The 19,408-nt window shown below is 44.4% G+C and overlaps 1 protein-coding gene across 2 annotated transcripts in view; it reads right to left on the bottom strand.

The window, feature by feature from the left end:
• Positions 1 to 7,261: 7,261 nt before the first annotated feature.
• LOC142473307 (uncharacterized) overlaps positions 7,262 to 19,408 on the bottom strand; it is a 46,532-nt gene continuing 34,385 nt past the window's right edge. For both annotated transcript variants that reach the window (XM_075580504.1, XM_075580505.1), the window contains exon 5: positions 7,262 to 9,136. In XM_075580504.1, coding sequence (XP_075436619.1) covers positions 7,557 to 9,136 — 1,580 coding nt within the window. In that variant the 3' untranslated portion in view covers positions 7,262 to 7,556. The remainder of the gene's footprint in view (positions 9,137 to 19,408) is intronic.

Below are 19,408 nucleotides of genomic sequence, written 5' to 3'. Positions count from 1 at the left end.
TATAAGATAGCTTACTTTGTGCCGATAGAGCAGTGCCTTTGTGTTAGGTCTGACAGCATGTCTTGAGTTAATATTAATGTACTCTTGTAAGCGGCCGCTGCAACAAACTTTCTCAACAGATTGCTTTTGTCTAAATAATAATAAGTGTGGACTGAGTTTGTTCCATGACACTTGTTAGCATAAAACAATAATACAATTAAACAATCCTTGGAAAAGTCTGGGCACAAAAACTATCTTGGCCTTAGTCAGACATCATCTTGTTCACAAAATGTACTATAACCAATTCCCTTGTTCTTTTTTAACTGTGGCTTTTTATTGGTTTTGTAAAGCAGCATAGTAACAAACCGTACATCCATTGCGACTTTTAACCAACAATGCAAGTCAATTGTTAACATTAAGTCAAAATAAAGGTAAATAGCGGGAGCGGGGGGAAAGACGGGGAGCGTAGGTCCTCTACTCTGCCCAAATTCCTGAGTTCCAGTGAGCTACCATGAGGCAGATCTCCTTCGGAGTGGTACGGTTCTTCCAAGTAGCGGTGGGCCCCGGCCCCGCTCCCCCCAAGTTCTCTGCCTCTTCTAGATCTACCTAAATTACACGTTCATCGAGCGAGAACGCATCTGCAGCTATCAAAGCCATATTGTGTTCGTCTCCACCCCTGGGATATCGGTCTGTTCCAGCCAAGGGTCCAGACTTTTAGAAAATCTACGCCAGTGTCATTAACTAAACTTGTTAATTTTTCCATCTGGCACACAAACCAAATTCTGTTCCTGATCTTGTGAATTGATGGAATTTCGATTTGTTTCCATAATGCTGCAATCTCGCACCTTGTTGCTGTTGCAAAATGTGCAATTAGCTTATTACCTGCTTTGGTTAGGCCCGGCATTGGTCTATTTAGGAGAGACAGCCACGGGGTTCGTGGAATTGTGAGGTCAAAAATCCTCTGAAGCCAATCTCTAATCTCCTCCCAAATAGGGATAATTCGCGGACATGACCACAGCATATGTAACAGGTCAGCGAATTCTCCACACTGTCTAGAGCACAGCGGGGAGTATCCTGGTATAAATCTAGATAACTTTAGTGGGATACTACCTCATCAACACTTTATATGCGTTCTCCTTCAATGTTGTGCAAATCGAGCTCTTGGCCATCACTGTGACTATTGCCGTCCAATCCTTCTCATCCAATACCTCTCCTAGATCTGTTTCCCATTGCGCCATATAACACAGTTTTTGGTTCACCTCATGTCTAGAACCGATCACTTCTCTGTACATCTGCGATGTGAGTCCTCTAGTGTCAGTTTCTATGAGACAGAGCTTTTGAAATGTAGTTAACTGAGGGCGAGGGGTGTGTTTATTATAAAATGCTCTGATCTGGCGGTATCTAAAGAATTCGGGGTGGGTGATATCTTTATCTGGTCTAATTTGGTTGGAAGTTTTGATACCTTTATTTCCTTTAATTTGACATAATTGTTCCGCTTTATAGTAGGACAACAGGCAAGGTACCGCTAGACCCCCAGCCAAGGGAGTTTTTGTTAAAAAATGTTCCTTTACTCTCATTTTTTACCTCCCCAGATACATTTGGAGATTGCAGACTGAAGCGAGAGTATATTCTGCAGTCTCAGTGGCACAGGTAACGTCTGAAATAAATATAAGAAACGTGGGAGATTAATTTTAATGCTATATATCCTACCTATACATGAGATCTTGTGGGCCGACCATTTCTGAATGTCTTCTCAAAGTTTGAATGAGTTTGGGGTAATTTGCATTGTAAACATTCCTCTAATCCTCATTGATATGGACTCCTAAGTATTTAATATCTTTGCGTTGTCAATTGAAATTGACCTCTATCAATTTTTCAACATCCTTTGGGAGGCTTATATTTAGTGTTTCGTATTTAGATTGGTTAATCCTAAATCCTGAAATTTTTTAAATTTCCCCAACAAGTCAAAGAGGTTCGGCAGAGATGTAAGGGGTTTAGAAATTGTTAAAAACATGTAATCAGCATACAGTATAAAGCCACTTTATGAATTTGCGTGTTAACTTCAATTCTCTAGATGTCTGGGCAATTTTGAATCTGGGACGCGAATGGTTTCATAAATAGGGCAAACAAGAGGGGTGAAAGGGGGCAACCCTGTCTTGTGCTACTTTTGATTTTGAAAGGATCCAATGGGAATCCCTGGTGACTTACTTTAGCGGCCGGGCTCAAGTATAATGACAGGATGGCGTTTCCCAATCTATCCCTGAAACCGAAGGCTCCAAGCATGGCTTTTAAGTATGGCCAATCAATCCTGTCAAAGGCTTTTTCTGCATCTAGACTCAACATCATAACCTGTATCTTCTTTGTATTGGCTATATCTATCAGATCAATAATTCGTTGAGTGTTGTCTGCTGCTTAGCGATCCTTAATAAATCTGAATTTGATCTGGATACATCAGTCTAGGCAGGATGTGACTCAGTCGATTGGGCAACAATGTAGCGTACATTTTGATGTCTGTATTTATTAGGGAAATTGGTCTATAGCTTTTACAGCCAGGGGATCTTTTCCTGGTTTATGTATTACAGAGATGGACGCTTGGAGCATCTGTTACCGGGAAAGGGGATCCTTCCAACACCGAATTGAACATCCAGAGGTGGAACGGAGCTAGGAATTTAATGAATTTTTTGTGATAGAGATTCAAGAAACCATCGGGGCCCGCGGCTGACGATGGTTTTAAGTCTTTAACGACCTGTACTAGTTCTTCCATTGTGAAATTTTCCTCCAAAGTCTCCCTCTCCGAACCACTCAGCCTCGGCAGGTTAGAGCTCCTCAGGAAATCCCTTAGTGCTCTTTTTGTGCTATCATTATGTGCCACTTTTTCCCCATTATAGAGATCCTCATAAAATCATATAAACTCCTCCAGTATTGACTTTGGGTTGGCCGTGGTGGCTCCTGACTTTAAAAGTATTGCCTGAATATTATAGTTTGGTTGATTATTCCGTAATTTATTAGCTAGCATGGCGTCTGGCCTGTTAGCTTTCTCATGAAACTTCCTCTTTGACCAGCTCAAAGCATTGTCTGCCTGGGAGGCTGGGAGAAGAGTTAGCTCCGTTTTGACATCTTTCACTTCATTTAGGATCTCTGGGTTAGAACTTTGTTTACGAGTATCTGTTAAAGCTTTTAATTTGGCCTGCAACTTAACTATCTTCGCAATTCTCTCTCGCTTTCGATTTGCTGTTATACTAATCAATGTGCATGATCTGGCCATGAAATATCATGGATCCCTGCCTGGGAGATCTTCAGAACCAGTCTGCTTGAGACAAAGAAGTAATCAATTCTACTATACTGTATGTTGCTTGGGGGTGCGAGAAGGTGTAATCTCTCTCGAGTGGGTGGAGTTCCCTCCAGATATCTACCAGTTGGTTTTCCCTCAGACAAATGACTAGCGCACCCGAGGTGCATCTGCTACTGGTCCAGTGTGGGCCGGATCTGACTAACCTTGTGTTGAGTGCTATGTTAAAATCCCCGGCCAATATTATGTTACCTTTTGCTACTTTATTCAGTGTCCGATAGAATTTCTTGCAGAAAGCGGGATTGTGCTCACGTGGGGCGTAGATTGTTGCTAGAGTCAAAGGCTGAGCATGCACCGAACCCACCACCACCAGGAACCGCCCCGTCCCTCTCTTTTTTGACCAACTCCTCTATAAAAGGGAAGTTATTGTGGACAAGTTCTGTGTCTCCTCTTTTTTTTGTTGGCATTTTATCTATATATCTGGGTGCACTTTTTGTGCTAAAGTGTGTCTCTTGGAGTAGTACCACGTCTGCATGTTTTCTTTTATAATCCGCTATCGCCACTCGGCGCTTACCCGGGCTATTCAGGCCTTTCACATTGTGAGATATAACGTTCAGTCATTTTAGATTAGCCAGCCTTGTAAGATCAAGTGTAAAGTGTGTAACTGACCGACTCAAGAATGGATATGAGACTATTTTCCCCGAGTGCCTGGGGGAGAGAACCATGCTATTGTATGCGAAGGAGGAACCTAACGCCATAGATAATTTAGGGTGAGTGAGGGGATTGGGAGGGAGAGGGAACAACTTGGAAGAGCCAGTTTTGCCCGTGGGCAAATCTAGCTCTTTTGCCCTTGGGATGTGTCTAATTCCTGTAGCACCTAGTAAAGGTGACCAGTGGTCCAGCCAAACCCGGACCTCCGAATCACAAGGGACTTGGTCGTGTATCTGCTTAACCTCCATGATACACATCTTGAGGTGCAGGCGACCGGACGAGGTGGTCCCACTTCGGCAGTTCGGTAAACAATACATTCAAATACACATAATACGGCACTTTACAATAGATTAACTTATGAACACATGAACAATTGAACACATATAAACCCCTGAACTTCATCACTCTATAATCTTATGGATAAAATCCAGCATGACCTCCAGACAAATCTCCTTTTCCAAAATCCACTTAACTGCATCCCTACTACCTTATCCCCTAGTGCACTGAGGACTGCTTTGTGTATGGTCAAACCTCACTTTCCGACCTGCAGTTAGAGATACAGTACCCTCCTTGGAACTGTGCTCCGACAGTGAGTATCTAGATGCCTCTACTCTTATATCTATGTTTTTTGTAAATTATTTTATATATTAGTAGCGCCAGTAGCCCTCTTGTGTAGCCTGGGGGTCGCCTACGCTTCTGGGAATTCCTGCTGGATCGCACAACAACACCCCTAAATGTAACAGTTTGTAAGAGCATTGATAGGGTAGAGTGCCTATCGTGACCCACTATTTGTTTCATCACTACCCGAGGGCAATTCACTATACCGCCAGCAGCTCAACCTTCTGTGTTCTACCCACCACCCCATTCCTAAGTGGCACCTCTAGCGAACTCAACCCACCGTGCAGAAATAGCTACTGAAAATAGAGAGTACCAGTTTCCCAATCCGTGACTGCCTGTCGGTTTTCGGTATTGTTGCAGAGAGTTCTCCTCTTCATCTGACCCCCTGCAGACGGCGTCAAGACCTCAGGCCGCAACTTTCCGTCCCTGTCAGAAATAGTGTAGTCCCGGCAAGGATAACTCTATATTGGGCCAGCTCAGGTGGATACCAACCATACCTCCCCACCGTCTTAACCAGAGAATGGGGGAGAGCGTCCCCCACATCCTTCCTTCAAGATTGCAACCCCCTGGTACACCGTCCATCTCTATACCTCATCCCCCTGTGCGCCTACAAGCCCCGTTGTATAGGGCAATATATTTCCAATACCCTTAAGCGGACCCTGGCCCCTGAAGAATTGTGGGCAAAACACAGCTTCCCACCCCATCTCCCTCCATTTCCCCCCACCCCTTGGCCCCCATTGACTCCTGAGTGATCCAACCACCTCCACCGCTCAAACAGTAGATACCCTCCGCTGCTCCCGATAGTACCCATAGTTCCCCCCTCCGTCACCTAAGACCTCCGTCTGCTTCACCGCTTTTTCTACCTCCCTTTTAATTACAATTATCTTTTATTGCTGGAACAACATGGATCTCTACATTTCCCATGAAGAAGCCTCACTGCTTTGGGTTGATGTCTCACCGCCGCGGCACCCGCTGAGCATCTCACCATCTGCGCTGACATCTCTTCTGCCAGGGACCAAAATGGCCGTTCTTTTCTCCGCTGACACTAGGGGTGGTGTGAACTGGAAACAAGGAATGCTTCAAACAGCTTCCAACTGCAGCTCCCGGGTAAGTCCCCTTTAAGAGCTTAATTGGTCTTAATTGTTTTCAAATCAGTCTTTTCTTCCACGCCCCGAAGCTCGCACTTGCTGCCACGCCGTTTCTGGAGCCGGATCGTCTTCTGGAGCACGGTGAGGAGGGCTGGGGGGGCGGGGGAGGGGGCTGATGTCAGACCAGGCTTTTTAGAAATATCTTTCCCTCTTCTGCCTGCCTCATGGTGACCATGGCAACATTCTTTAACGCCATCAAGCTGAAGGGGAACAACCACCGATAACGAATTCCCTTGTTTCGGAGGGTCTTAGTAACCGGCAACAGGCTCCTTCTTTTGGATAAGGTGGTGGGAGACAGGTCGTGAAGAGCTGCAGTTTTATTGCTTCGAATTCGAAGTTCTTAGTAGCTCTGGTAATTTGTTAAATATAGCCCTTTGTTTTAAAATAGTGAAAACGGAAAATTATATACCTGGGGTGTCCCCCGGTTGTGGTTTAGAGCGGAGAACTCTATGACACCTGTCAAGATGGACATCCACTATAGGCTTGTCAGGTAACATGTGCGTTAGCCATTTTGTAGTGTATTCCCCCAGGTCCGTGATGATCTCTGAAAACCTTCTGAGCCGTAAGTTATTTCGTCTATCATGGTTCTCGGAGTCTTCCTGCTTATCCACTAACTCCAGAACCATGAATTTTAAATGGGTAATGGTTTTGTCCGTCTTTTGCAGGGCTTTTAACGTAGCATCAAGTTTTGTTTCAAGGGAGTCCGTTCTCAACTCCAAGCTGTCAATATCCTTTCTCATTTCCCACAGTTCTTTCTGGACAAAGGACTTCATCTCTTTTGCAAAATTCTTTGAGGTCACTTCTTGTGACCAAATTCTGGTCTCTCGCATCCCTCCTTTGATCTGATCTGTCACTCTCTGAATCGAAGCCATCAGTATGTTTGTGTGCACTTGAGCCTCCCACTCGCTCCATTTCACTTTTCTGGAAATAATCGGTTAATACAGGGGCTCCTCTCTTGGACTGCGACCTCATGGTCATCCTGTGGTGCTCCGATTACGGGATCTTCTCTCTTCTGTGTTGTCTGGTCATTTTTATTGCCATTTATGTTTGCTTATAGAGCCAGTAGGGATGGAGTTCCACACTTAAGCATCCATTCACCTATCCATCGCGCATGCGCCTCCCCAATTCCCTTGTTCTAACTTTCCTACACATCAATTATTTCCCTTAAATATGTTTATTTACCTCCTCTATATCTGCCAGACCCGCCACCTCCTCTCTCTGCAAGGCTCATGCTCTCCTTTTTCTGCCAGACCATCCCCCTCCTCTCCCTGGCCCACTTCCTCCTATCTGACAGATTTTTCCCCTCTCCTCCATGCCACACCCACCCCTACTACTCTCTCTGCTAGACTACCCCCCTTCTTCTCTCCCTCTGCCTGACCAGACCCCTTCTTTGCTCTGCCATAGCTGCCCTGTTCTCTCTCCCTGCCACACCCACCCCACTCCATCTGCCAGATTTCCCCCCTACTATGTCAGACCCACCCCCTTTCCGCTCTGCCAGACCCACCTCTTCCTCTCTTTATGTCAAATCTACACCCTCCTCTCTGCCAGACATGCCGATTCCTCTCTGCCAAACCCACCACCTCCTCTCTCTGCCAGACCCACCACCACTCTTTTCTCAGCCAGGCCCATGCCCACACTTCTCTCTGCCAGACCCGCCCTAACCCCACTCTTCTCTCAGCCTGACCTGCCCCCACTCAGTTCTCTTCAGCCAGCAGACAGGAATACCATAGTTGAAAAATAATATTAAACATTATGTTAGAGTCCAATTTTATTACTGTGGTATTGCTATGCTAACTGTTTATTGTCCAACCCTACTCTGAACAAGCAAATGGTTTCTTATCTTTATGAATCTTCTCATGTCTGAGGAGGTGACTGTTCCGTGAAAAGGTTTTCCCACATACTGTACATGTGAAAAGTGTCTCCCCTGTATGAATTTTCTGGTGTTTTAGGAGACTGCTTAATTGAATGAATTGTTCCCCACATTCTGTACATTTGAAATGTTTCTCCCCTGTGTGAATCCTCTGGTGGGTGAGGAGGCTGATTTTCCATGAAAAGCTTTTTCCACACTCTGCACATGTGAAAGTGTTCTCCGCTGGATGCATCCGCTCGTGGCTGAGAAGGCTTCTCTGAGAACTGAAATGTTCCCCACACTCTGTACATGTGAAGGCATTCTCACCGGTATGAGTCCTGGTGTGGAGGAGGAGGCTGATTTTCCATGAAAAGCTTTTCCCACACTCTGCACATGTGAACGGTTTCTCCCCTGTGTGAATCCTATGGTGTCTGATGAGACTGCTCTTTTGAGTGAATTCTTTCCCACACTCTGTACATGTGAAGGCTTTCTCCCCTGTGTGAATCCTGTGGTGTGCGAGGAGGCTGATCTTGCATGAAAAGCTTACACAACATTCTGTACATGTGAAAGGTTTCTCCCCTGTATGAATCCTCTCATGGCTTTGGAGGCTGCTCTGAGAACAGAATTTTTTCCCACACTCTGTACATATGAACGGTTTCTCCCCTGTATGAACCCGCTCGTGGATGTGGAGGCTGCTCCGAGTACGGAATTGTTTGCCACACTCTGTACATGTGAAAGGTTTCTCACCTGTATGAACCCTCACGTGGCTGTGGAGGCCGCTCTGAGTAGTGAATTGTTTGCCACACTCTGTACATGTGAAAGGTTTCTCCCCTGTATGACTCCTATGGTGGATGAGGAGACTGTACTTTCCAATGAATTGTTTCCCACACTCTGTACATGTGAAAGGTTTCTCTCCTGTGTGAATCATCTCGTGTCTGAGGACGTCGCTCTTCGTTGAAAAGATTTTCCCACACTCTGCACACGTGAAAGGTTTCTCGCCTGTATGAACCCGCTTGTGGTTGTGGAGGCTGCCCTGAGTAGGGAATTGTTTGTCACACTCTGTACATGTGAAAGGTTTCTCCCCTGTGTGACTACTCTGGTGTCTGAGGAGGCTGCACTTTCGAGAATATCTTTCCCCACACTCTGTACACATGAAAGGTTTCTCCCCTGTGTGAATTTTCTCATGTTTCAGGCGGGCACTATTTTGTGAAAAGCTTTTGCCACACTCTGTACATGTGAAAGGTTTCTCTCCTGTGTGAATAATCTCGTGTCTGAGGATGTTGTTCTTCGTTGAAAAGATTTTCCCACACTCTGCACACGTGAAAGGTTTCTCGCCTGTATGAATATTCTGGTGTCTGAGGAGGCTGCCCTTAGTACTTAACTGCTTGCCCCACATTGTACAATTAAAAGGAGGCATTGGCTCATTGCACGTGTCCAACATGTGGCAGGAATCATTGGTTTTTGACGCTTTCGGACTGGGAGGAATGAACCTGCTTCGGGACATATCAGCGCTCCAGATCTGCTTCTCATTCAGGCAATTCTCTAAAAGTAGAAAACAAAACAAAAAAAAGAACTCAAATTATTTCAATCTGTTAATCAAATTACTGAAAGCAAATTACTAATGAAAAATACTCTACATAATATACTTTATCACTACTTAATTAACAAGATGTACTCATTACTCTATGCCCGTGGCTCCTGGATATTCAGTGGCCCCTAATGACGTTTGGTGGTGGCCCTCAAAGACCTGACATTTGTTTCTGGCAGCTCACATAGTGAATTCATTTTCATACATATATAATTTGTATGTATTACTGTATTGATTATTTAAGTGTACATGTATGTCATCAAAATCATTATTAACATTGAACTTGTCCATGAGAAGTAAAGTTAAGGAACTCCTGATCTATCATAATAAGGAGAGAATGAGATCAACCAAACCAGACAGAAATCTACAGTGTAAAGATAGATGGGAGAAGACTACATGGGCATCTAAACCAGGCCCAATTACTCCATTTGCAGTAACTTTTTTTGTCCCAATCAATAAACTACTATTCATCCAATTTCCAAAGCGCACTGCCTGGGTGAGATACACCTCCCTTCCCTTCTCTCACAGTCTGGCTGTAGCTGAATACTGTACGGCTGGTTTTCCCTCTGCAACATTTCCACAATCTGCCCTTTTCAAAAACTCTTATGCATACCCTCGCTCTCCCCACTGTCATTATACAGGGATAACCAGACTACCAGAGATAATAAAGCACCAGGCAGAACACAAAAGTGTTAAATAAACTGGAGTTCATTCGTCCAAACCCAGCAGTAAACCGCAGAAAAAGAACACAGCAATAGCTTACCAAATTAAGCATACAAAAACTCTTATGCATACCCTCGCTCTCCCCACTGTCATTATACAGGGATAACCAGACTACCAGAGATAATAAAGCACCAGGCAGAACACAAAAGTGTTAAATAAACTGGAGTTTATTCGTCCAAACCCAGCAGTAAACCGCAGAAAAAGAACACAGCAATAGCTTACCAAATTAAGCATACAAAAACACGTATGCATACCCTCGCTCTCCCCACTGTCATTATACAGGGCTGAAATATATTAAATAAATGCTGCACACCTAAAAAGAGTATAATAAATGATACAATTACAGGTGCACCTCTGCTTGAATGATAGACTGCAATCAATCCAATGCAAGTATTGTATTGTATTGTATGTATTGTATGTCTTTATTTATATAGCCCCAAAAGTGTACTCAGCGCTTCACAAAGAATACAGTACAGGGAATTATAATTATACAAAAAGTGCAGCAAAAATCAGACAATGGGAAAGGAAATCCCTGCCCCGAAGAGCTTACAATCTAAGAGGTTTGATGGGGAACTTACAGAGACAGCAGGTGAGGGAATAAGTGCTGTGTATGGCAGTGCTTGGCCACAATGGGTGGTAGGAGTGGCTGAGTGTGGGACAGTAACCATTAGTGCAGGCTGTTGGGATGCTTAACTTGTGGGGTGAGTTTTAAGGTTAGTCAGTATTAAAACAGAAGGTTAACACCATTTACAGGGGAAGAGATGGCAGACTGCATGGGTGATATCAGGTGTGTGACTTGGTTCAGGCTTAGGGTAGATCCCCAGCAGCAGGAAGGAGTAGATAGAGGGTGTGAATAGAGGATTTGTGTGGGTGCTTTGTATTGAGGGGTAAAGAAGTTGTTGGGAGAGAGGTGTATAAATAATGGTGCAGTGGGGAGTGGGGAAATTGGAGAGAACAGAGACGTTTACAAAGTAGTGAGGAAACAGGAAGCAAAAAAAGCCATAGGGATGGCATGGTGAGATGCAGGAGGAGACAGTCCAGGTATTGGAGGATAGGAAGGGTACAAAGAATCACAGCATTTAGAAAGTCAAGGTCTCACAGCTGCAGAGTTGTTGTTGTGCAGAGTCCAGATCTTCCTCCAATCTTCACCTCCAATTTAAACTCCAAAATTAACTCCAGACACTTTCAATGTTACACTTGAAGATGTTGCACAGCCATAACACTATTTGTTTGGCTCAATAAATGAGTTAGTTATTTCAAATCCGTTTGTGCCCTATGTTCCTTCAGCTACCACATTATACAGGGTTGACCAGACAACCAGAGATTATAAAGCACCAGGCAGTGCCATCTATATTCTGGGGACGGATTGCACCTCAATGAAGAGGGATCTTCTGTGCTAGGGGGGAGAATGCTAAAAAGGTTGGAGGAGATTTTAAACTAGGATGGAGGGGGGAGGGGAATGAAACAGATAATGAACTAAATGGAATAGAGGAGGATACAAGGTGGTATGGAGGTAGAATGGGGGGCAAGTGCGAGTTTGACAAGCAGTGAGACACCCATAGAAAATAGAGATAATACTAGAAAACTTCTAAAGACTAAACCAAGTGGGAGCAGAAAGGAAGGAGCAGATAAGATAATAGTACAGGCTGAAAAAAACTTAAATGCATGCTTGCTAATGCAAGAAGCCTGACAGATAAAATGGGGGAGCTTGAATTAATAGCTGCAAGGGAGCAGTATGATATCATAGGTATTACTGAAACATGGTGGGATGAAACTCATGACAGGACAGTTAATTTAGAGGGTTATTCCCTTTTTCGGAAGGATCGAACAAATAGATGGGGAGGTAGAGTATGTTTATATGTTAAACCGGATCTAAAACCTATTATAAGGGATTATGTTTATGAAGGGAATTATGAAAATGTAGAGACTTTGTGGATAGAAATTAGCAGTGGAGGTAAAAGTATAAAGAAAATGTTTGTGGGAATATGCTATAAACCACCAAATATCTGTGAGATTGAGGAAGCTAAAATACTTTTGCAAATGGAGAAGGCATCAAAACTGGGTCATGTTTGCATAATGGGGGATTTTAATTATCCAGACATAGACTGGGGCAATGAGATTAGCATTACAACAAAAAGAAACAGGTTTTTGGAGGTGCTTAAAGACAATTATATGACCCAAATTATTGAGGAACCAACCAGGAGAGGGGCAATACTGGATTTGGTCACATCAAACAATGTAGAAGTATTAACAAATATTCAAGTCCTGGAACATTTGGGTAACAGTGATCATAACATGGTCTCATTTGAAATAAATTATCAAAAAATTGATTTCTTGGGTTCAACAAAGACCTTAAACTTTAGAAAGGCAGATTTTAATAAACTGAGGTCTAATCTAGTAGTAATACAATGGGATGATGTTTTTGTAGGGAAAAATGTAGAAGATAAGTGGGCAGTCTTTAAAACATTGTTAGAAAAGCACACTTATCAGTGTATACCCTTGGGTAATAAGTATAAAAGAAATAAGTCAGAACCAATGTGGCTAAATAAACAGGCCTTTCTCTCTCACTTTGAATCCTGGCTCTCTTTCTTCCTCTCCTCAGACTCCCCTGTTCTTCTCCTTGGGGACTTCAATTGCCACATTGATGACCCCTCTCTCCCTTGGGCTTCCCGCTTTCTTTCTCTAACCTCTTCTTTTGGCCTTCAACAGTGGACTGCAGCCAGCACCCACAAGGATGGCCACTACTTAGACCTGGTTTTCACTAAAAACTTCTCTCTCTCCGATTTCTCCATTTCCCCTTTTCCTCTCTCTGAAAATCACCTCATCTCATTCTCTCTATCTCGCTTCTCCCCTTCTCCACCTCTATCTACCCCCCGGTTCTGCAGAAACCTGCGCTCTATTCACTTAACTGACTTTGAGTCCACTTTACGCTCCTCCCTCTCCTCTCTCAGCTCTGCTATAGACCCTGACAACCTGGTCAGGAACTACAACTCTGCCTTGTCCTCTTTTGATCTACATGCCCCGCTTTCTCTCTGCCGCCCTCCCCCTTCTAACCCTAGACCCTGGCTAAATTCCCACACGCGCATGCTGCGTACCTCTACTCGTTCCTCTGAACGCCTCTGGAGGAAATCTCATACTCTCGCAGACTTCATTCACTACAAATTTATGCTATCCGGTTTCAACTCTGCCCTCTCGCAAGCTAAACAAGCCTACTTTTCTTCACTAATCAACATGCACAAGTCTAACCCACGCCGACTCTTCTCTGTCTTTGATACTCTACTCAAACCACCCTTAGCTGCCTCTCCTTCCTCCATCTCTGCTCAGGACTTTGTTGACTATTTTAAGGAAAAGGTGGAATCCATACGTCAGAACATCCCCTCTGTTTCTTCCTCCCATCCTACACCTCTTCCTAACTCTCCTCCTGCCTTCCTTGACTCTTTTTCCACTGTCTCAGAGGAGGATGTGTCGCTGTTGATCGCCTCTTCTCCCTCTACCACTTGCCCTCTTGACCCCATTCCCTCCCATCTCCTAAAACCTCTTGCTCCTACTATAATCCCTACGCTCACACACATTTTTAACTCCTCCCTCTGCACTGGAACCTTTCCACCCTCCTTCAAACATGCAACAGTCATATCATTACTCAAAAACACTAAGCTTGACTCTACCTGTCTTTCTAATTATCAACCTGTCTCCCTCCTGCCTCTAAACTCCTTGAACGTCTTGTATTCTCTCGCTTGCTCCATTTTCTCAACACCTATTCTCTCCTAGACCCTCTACAATCTGGCTTCCGCACTGCTCACTCCACGGAAACAGCCTTCACTAAAATAACTGACGACCTCCATGCTGCCAAAGACAGAGGTCATTACACTCTGCTCTTATTACTCGACCTCTCTACAGCATTTGACACTGCTGACGACCCTCTTCTCCTTCACATTCTCCATACTCTTGGTATTCGGAACAAAGCTCTATCCTGGATCTCATCCTACCTCTCCCATTGTACTTTCAGTGTCTCTTCTGCTAACACCTCCTCCTCCTCTATTGATCTCTCTGTGGGGGTACCCCAGGGCTCTGTCCTGGGACCTCTTCTCTTTTCTCTGTATACACTCTCTCTAGGTGACCTAATAACATCTTTTGGGTTTAATTATCACCTCTATGCTGACGACACACAAATATACTTTTCAACACCTGACCTTACACCTGCTGTACAAACCAAAGTCTCTGAATGTCTCTCTGCTATATCATCCTGGATGGCCCTCCGCCGCCTTAAACTCAACATGGCTAAAACGGAGATCCTTATATTTCCCCTCAAACCTGGCCTTACTACCTCCTTCCACATTACTGTTGGAACTACGATTATTCACCCAGTAGCCCAAGCACGCTGCCTAGGGGTCACACTCGACTCCTCTCTCACATTCGCCCCTCACATTCAAAACATTTCTAAAACCTGTCGCTATTTCCTCCGCAATATAACAAAGATACGCCCTTTCCTCTGTTGCTCGACTGCTAAAACTCTGACTCAGGCCCTCATTCTCTCCCGTCTTGATTACTGTAACCTCCTGCTATCCGGCCTTCCTGCCTCTCACCTGTCTCTCCTACAATCTATCCTAAACGCTGCTGCCAGAATCACTCTACTCTTTCCTAGATCTGTCTCAGCATCTCCCCTCATGAAATCCCTCCCCTGGCTTCCGATCAAATCCCGCATCTCACACCCCATTCTTCTCCTCACTTTTAAAGCTTTACACTCTTCTGCCCCTCCTTACATCTCAGCCCTAATTTCTCGTTATGCACCATCCAGACTCTTGCGTTCTTCTCAAGGATGTCTTCTTTCTACCCCCTTTGTATCTAAAGCCCTCTCCCGCCTTAAACCTTTCTCACTGACTGCCCCACACCTCTGGAATGCCCTTCCCCTCAGTACCGGACTAGCACCCTCTCTATCCACCTTTAAGACCCACCTTAAGACACACTTGCTTAAAGAAGCATATGAATAGCACTGTGGATATTCTGAACACGATGCATAAAGCTTGGTCCCCTGCAGACGCACTTACCAGAAAACTCTCTCCTCCTGTCTCTGTACGTTCTCCCTACCTACCAATTAGACTGTAAGCTCCTCGGGGCAGGGACTCCTCTTCCTTAATGTTACTTTTATGTCTAAAGCACTTATTCCCATAGCCTGTTATTTATATTATCTGTTATTTATTTGATTACCACATGTATTACTACTGTGAAGCGCTACACTGGCGACACACTTTATTCGAGCTTGGCTAGTCCCACGAATTCGGGTATACCCGGGTGTATTGAGGTTTGTGACTGTTTTCTGCCCGAGTGCATTGAGTTATTTTCCAAGCAGGGATTGAAGCATTTTATTCCCGCTGGCTGCAATACTGCACAGTATATATATATATATACTGCATTACAATTCATGAATTTATGCCATCTGGTAGACACGCGAAGCATTGCAGCCTATTAAATCCTAATCATTATCATTTAACAGATCAGCCGCCCATCAGCCAGGCATGAACCCAGGCTGGGAAGGCAAACGCAACGGGGCTTGTCAGAGGTGAGGAGCGGCGCATTCCAGGTATCTGCCAGGTACATACCGGGTATTTGCTCGAATAAAGTGTGTCGGTGCAGTATGTACATTAATGGCGCTATATAAATAAAGACATACAATACAATACAATACAAGAAGAGGAAGGCGTTTAGATTCTTTAAGTCAGAAGGGACAGAGACATCGTATCAGAATTATAAGGAATGTAACAAAAATTGCAAAAGGGCAATCAAATTAGCAAAAATGGATAATGAAAAAAGGATTGCAATAGAAAGTAAGGTCAACCCTAAAAAGTTCTTTAAGTACCTTAATAACAAAAAAATGAGAAAAGAAAATATAGGACCCTTTCAGTGTGAGATGGGTAGGCAGATTATTGGAGATAAGGAAAAAGTTGAGGTATTAAACAAATTCTTTGCCTCTGCGTTTACCAGGGAAGAATCAAGTTCAATAGTAGCGCCACAGGAGGAAGCCACAACCTCCATATTAGTGACCAATTGGTTAACTGAGGAAGAAGTTCATAAGCGACTTGAAAAAATGTAAGTAAATAAGGCACCTGGCCCCGATGGCATACATCCAAGAGTTCTCAAGGAGTTAAGCTCAGTAATAGCCAAACCATTATATTTAATATTGAAGGACTCAATTTCCACAGGCTCAGTACCACAAGATTGGCGTAAAGCAGATGTGGTGCCTATTTTTAAAAAGGGAGCAAGATCACAACCGGGAAATTACAGACCTGTAAGCCTGACTTCAATAGTAGGGAAACTACTTGAAGGTTTAATACGGGATAATATTCAGCAATACCTAATAGAAAACAAAATTATTAGTAATAGTCAGCATGGATTTATGAAGGATAGATCTTGCCAAACTAACCTCATTTGTTTCTTTGAGGAGGTAAGTAGGAATTAAGACCAGGGTAATGCAGTTGATGTGGTCTACTTAGATTTTGCAAAGGCTTTTGATACGGTTTCACACAAGAGGTTGGTGTACAAAATAAAGAAAATTGGACTCAGTAATAATATATGCACCTGGATTGAAAACTGGTTAAAGGACAGACAACAGAGGGTTGTCATAAATAGAACTTTTTCAGATTGGGCTAAAGTCATGAGTGGAGTACCTCAGGGATCGGTACTGGGACCCCTGCTTTTTAACTTGTTTATTAATGACCTTGAGGTTGGGATCGAGAGCAAAGTCACCATCTTTGCTGATGATACTAAATTGTGTAAGGTAATAGAATCAGAGCAGAATGTAATTTCTCTTCAGAAGGACTTGGAGAGACTGGAAAAGTGGGCAGGTAAATGGCAGATGAGGTTGAAAACAGATAAATGTAAGGTTATGCATTTGGGATGCAAAAATAAAAAGGCGACTTACAAATTAAATGGAGATATATTGGGGGAATCTTTGATGGAGAAGGATTTAAGAGTGCTTGTAGACAGCAGGCTTAGCAATAGTGCCCAATGTCATGCAGTAGCTGCAAAGGCAAACAAGATCTAATCTTTCATTAAAAGGGCAATGGATGGAAGGGAAGTAAACATAATTATGCCCCTTTACAAAGCATTAGTAAGACCACACCTTGAATATGAAGTACAATTTTGGGCACCAATCCTAAGTAAATACATTATGGAACTAGAGAGAGTGCAGAGAAGAGCCAACAAATTAATAAAGGGGATGGACAATCTAACTTATGAGGAGAGGATAGCTAAATTAGATTTATTTACATTAGAAAAGAGGCGTCTAAGAGGGGATATGATAACTATATACAAATATATTCGGGGACAATACAAGGAGCTTTCAAAAGAACTATTCATCCCACGGGCAGTACAAAGGGCTCGGGCCATCCCTTAAGGTTGGAGGAAAGGAAATTTCACCAGCAACAGAGGAAAGGGTTCTTTACAGTAAGGGCAGTTACAATGTGGGATTCATTACCCATGGAGACTGTGATGGCAGATACAATAGATTTGTTCAAAAAAAGGTTGGACATCTTTTTAGATGGGAAAGGTATACAGGGATATACCAAATAAGTATACATGGGAAGGACGCTGATCCAGGGATTAATCCGATTGCCAATTCTTGGAGTCAGGAAGGAATTAATTTTTCCCCTTAATGGGTTTTTTTGTTTGCCTTCCTCTGGATCAATAAGTATAGATATAGGATACAGTATCTGTTGTCTAAATTTAGCATAGGTTAAACTTGATGGATGGAAGTCTTTTTTCAACCTCATCTACTATGTAACTATGTAACTATGTAACACAAGTGTTAAATAAACTTTCAGGACTCCCAGGTCAGACACACCGTGGCTGACCTACAGCAGCTTCCTCAAATTTGATGAGGCCTCAGGTGACATTAATGGATTCCTGTGGGTTTTTGAGACGCAGTACCACCTTCACTGCCTGACAGAGGAAGATTGGGAGAAGTACCTAGCCCCCCAGTTAACTGGGAAAGTGGCAGAGGCCTACCGGGAAGAGGAGATAAAATATACCGGCGATTATAGAGTGGTAAAGCAGGTCCTTCTGGCTCATCATACAATAATACCAGAGACCTACTGGACCCAATTCTGGGCATTGAATTGAGGTGCCCAGGACAATAATGTGGAGTTCTTGTCACGCCTCACCCATAACAGGAAATGCTGGTTGGAAGGGTGCAACGCCAACACTCACTAAGAACTTCTGGACCAATTTATCAAGCAACAATTCCTCCTGAAGTATCTGCCAAAAGTGTGGGAATGTGTAGTGGATTGGATGCCGTCCACTGCCGGAAGGCCGCAGAGAACGAGGATGATTTCCTGGCAGCACGCCCGCAGTTCCTGTGCGCCAAGCCCCGGACAGTTCCCCAACAGGGCCATGGAGGATGTCCGCGGTCTCGTCGCGAGGGTCCCGGCGTCTCAGGGGGAAGGAAGCCGCCATTAGTAGTGCTGTTGCGCATGCGCAGGAGCCAGATAGCGCGGGAGGCCCACTGTAGGGGAAGGAAGGGTGCGGGGAGCGAGTGAAGCTCCTGCACCGCGTAAGGTCCCCATATCCCAGGTAGGCCCCAACTCCTCACCAGGCTAGTGGGTAATTGATAAGGGACGGCCCTAGGTTAGGGACGCTGCCCTCAGTGAGAGTGTGAGTGCTGTCTTGTCAGAGTCACGGCTGTCAGTGCTGTGAGGTCTGACAAGAAGGCACAGTATTTGTGCAGCACGTTTGCTGTACGCACCCAGCAGGTTGAAGTGCGTTGCTGCAGGCGCTGGGAGTACTAGGTAGTTAGAGTCAGGACCGGGAAGAGTTAGGGGAAAGGAGCAGGCCATTAACCCATTAGGTCCCAGAAAGGTCCTCACTCCCCAGTTTGTGGTGCTACAGGGACAGGCCCTAGGTTAGGGATCCTGTCACAGTAGCATTAGAGTCAGATAGGGACACAGCGGATGCTGCGCTTCCCGTGGAGAGACTTGGGCTCAAGTCTGTGCTCACAGAGACTATCTCCAAGGTGGTATCGCCCCTGGCAGACCCTTGACAAACGAACCACAGGATCAGACAGAGATCACCAAGCGGCAGATCCTTTGTGAAGTCCGTTGCAGGCCCGAGCACTGGAGTGCTCGGCAGGTAACTCTACACGTGCACCAACAGGCCTAGTAGTTTCCTTAGTGACTGCGCAGTCACACATAATCTATAGAGTGCTGGACATTGTGTGGGGGTTACTGGACACGGGGTGGGATCACCCGGTGAAGGTGGGAGAGTTATATGTGTCAGGTTACTCAGTGTCTCCTCTAGAGAGGGATATTGTGTGTATGGTTATTGGTTCATATGCTCACCAGTAAAGGTATTTGGTTATTATACATACAGTGTATGTGGTTATTGTATGTGTCCTGCGAGGAACAATTCCTGCTCTGCTAGGAACCATCGCAGGTGGAGGCGCTGCACCGAGTACAGGGTTACTCCTAATATAATTGCCCCAGGTTCCCCGTGGCGGAAGCTAAGCCCTCCAA

The sequence above is a fragment of the Ascaphus truei genome (assembly GCF_040206685.1).
Source record: "Ascaphus truei isolate aAscTru1 chromosome 3 unlocalized genomic scaffold, aAscTru1.hap1 SUPER_3_unloc_1, whole genome shotgun sequence".
Taxonomy (NCBI): Eukaryota; Metazoa; Chordata; class Amphibia; order Anura; family Ascaphidae; genus Ascaphus; species Ascaphus truei.
Note: the sequence above shows the minus strand (reverse complement) of the source record. Positions and strands in the feature narration are given on the sequence as shown.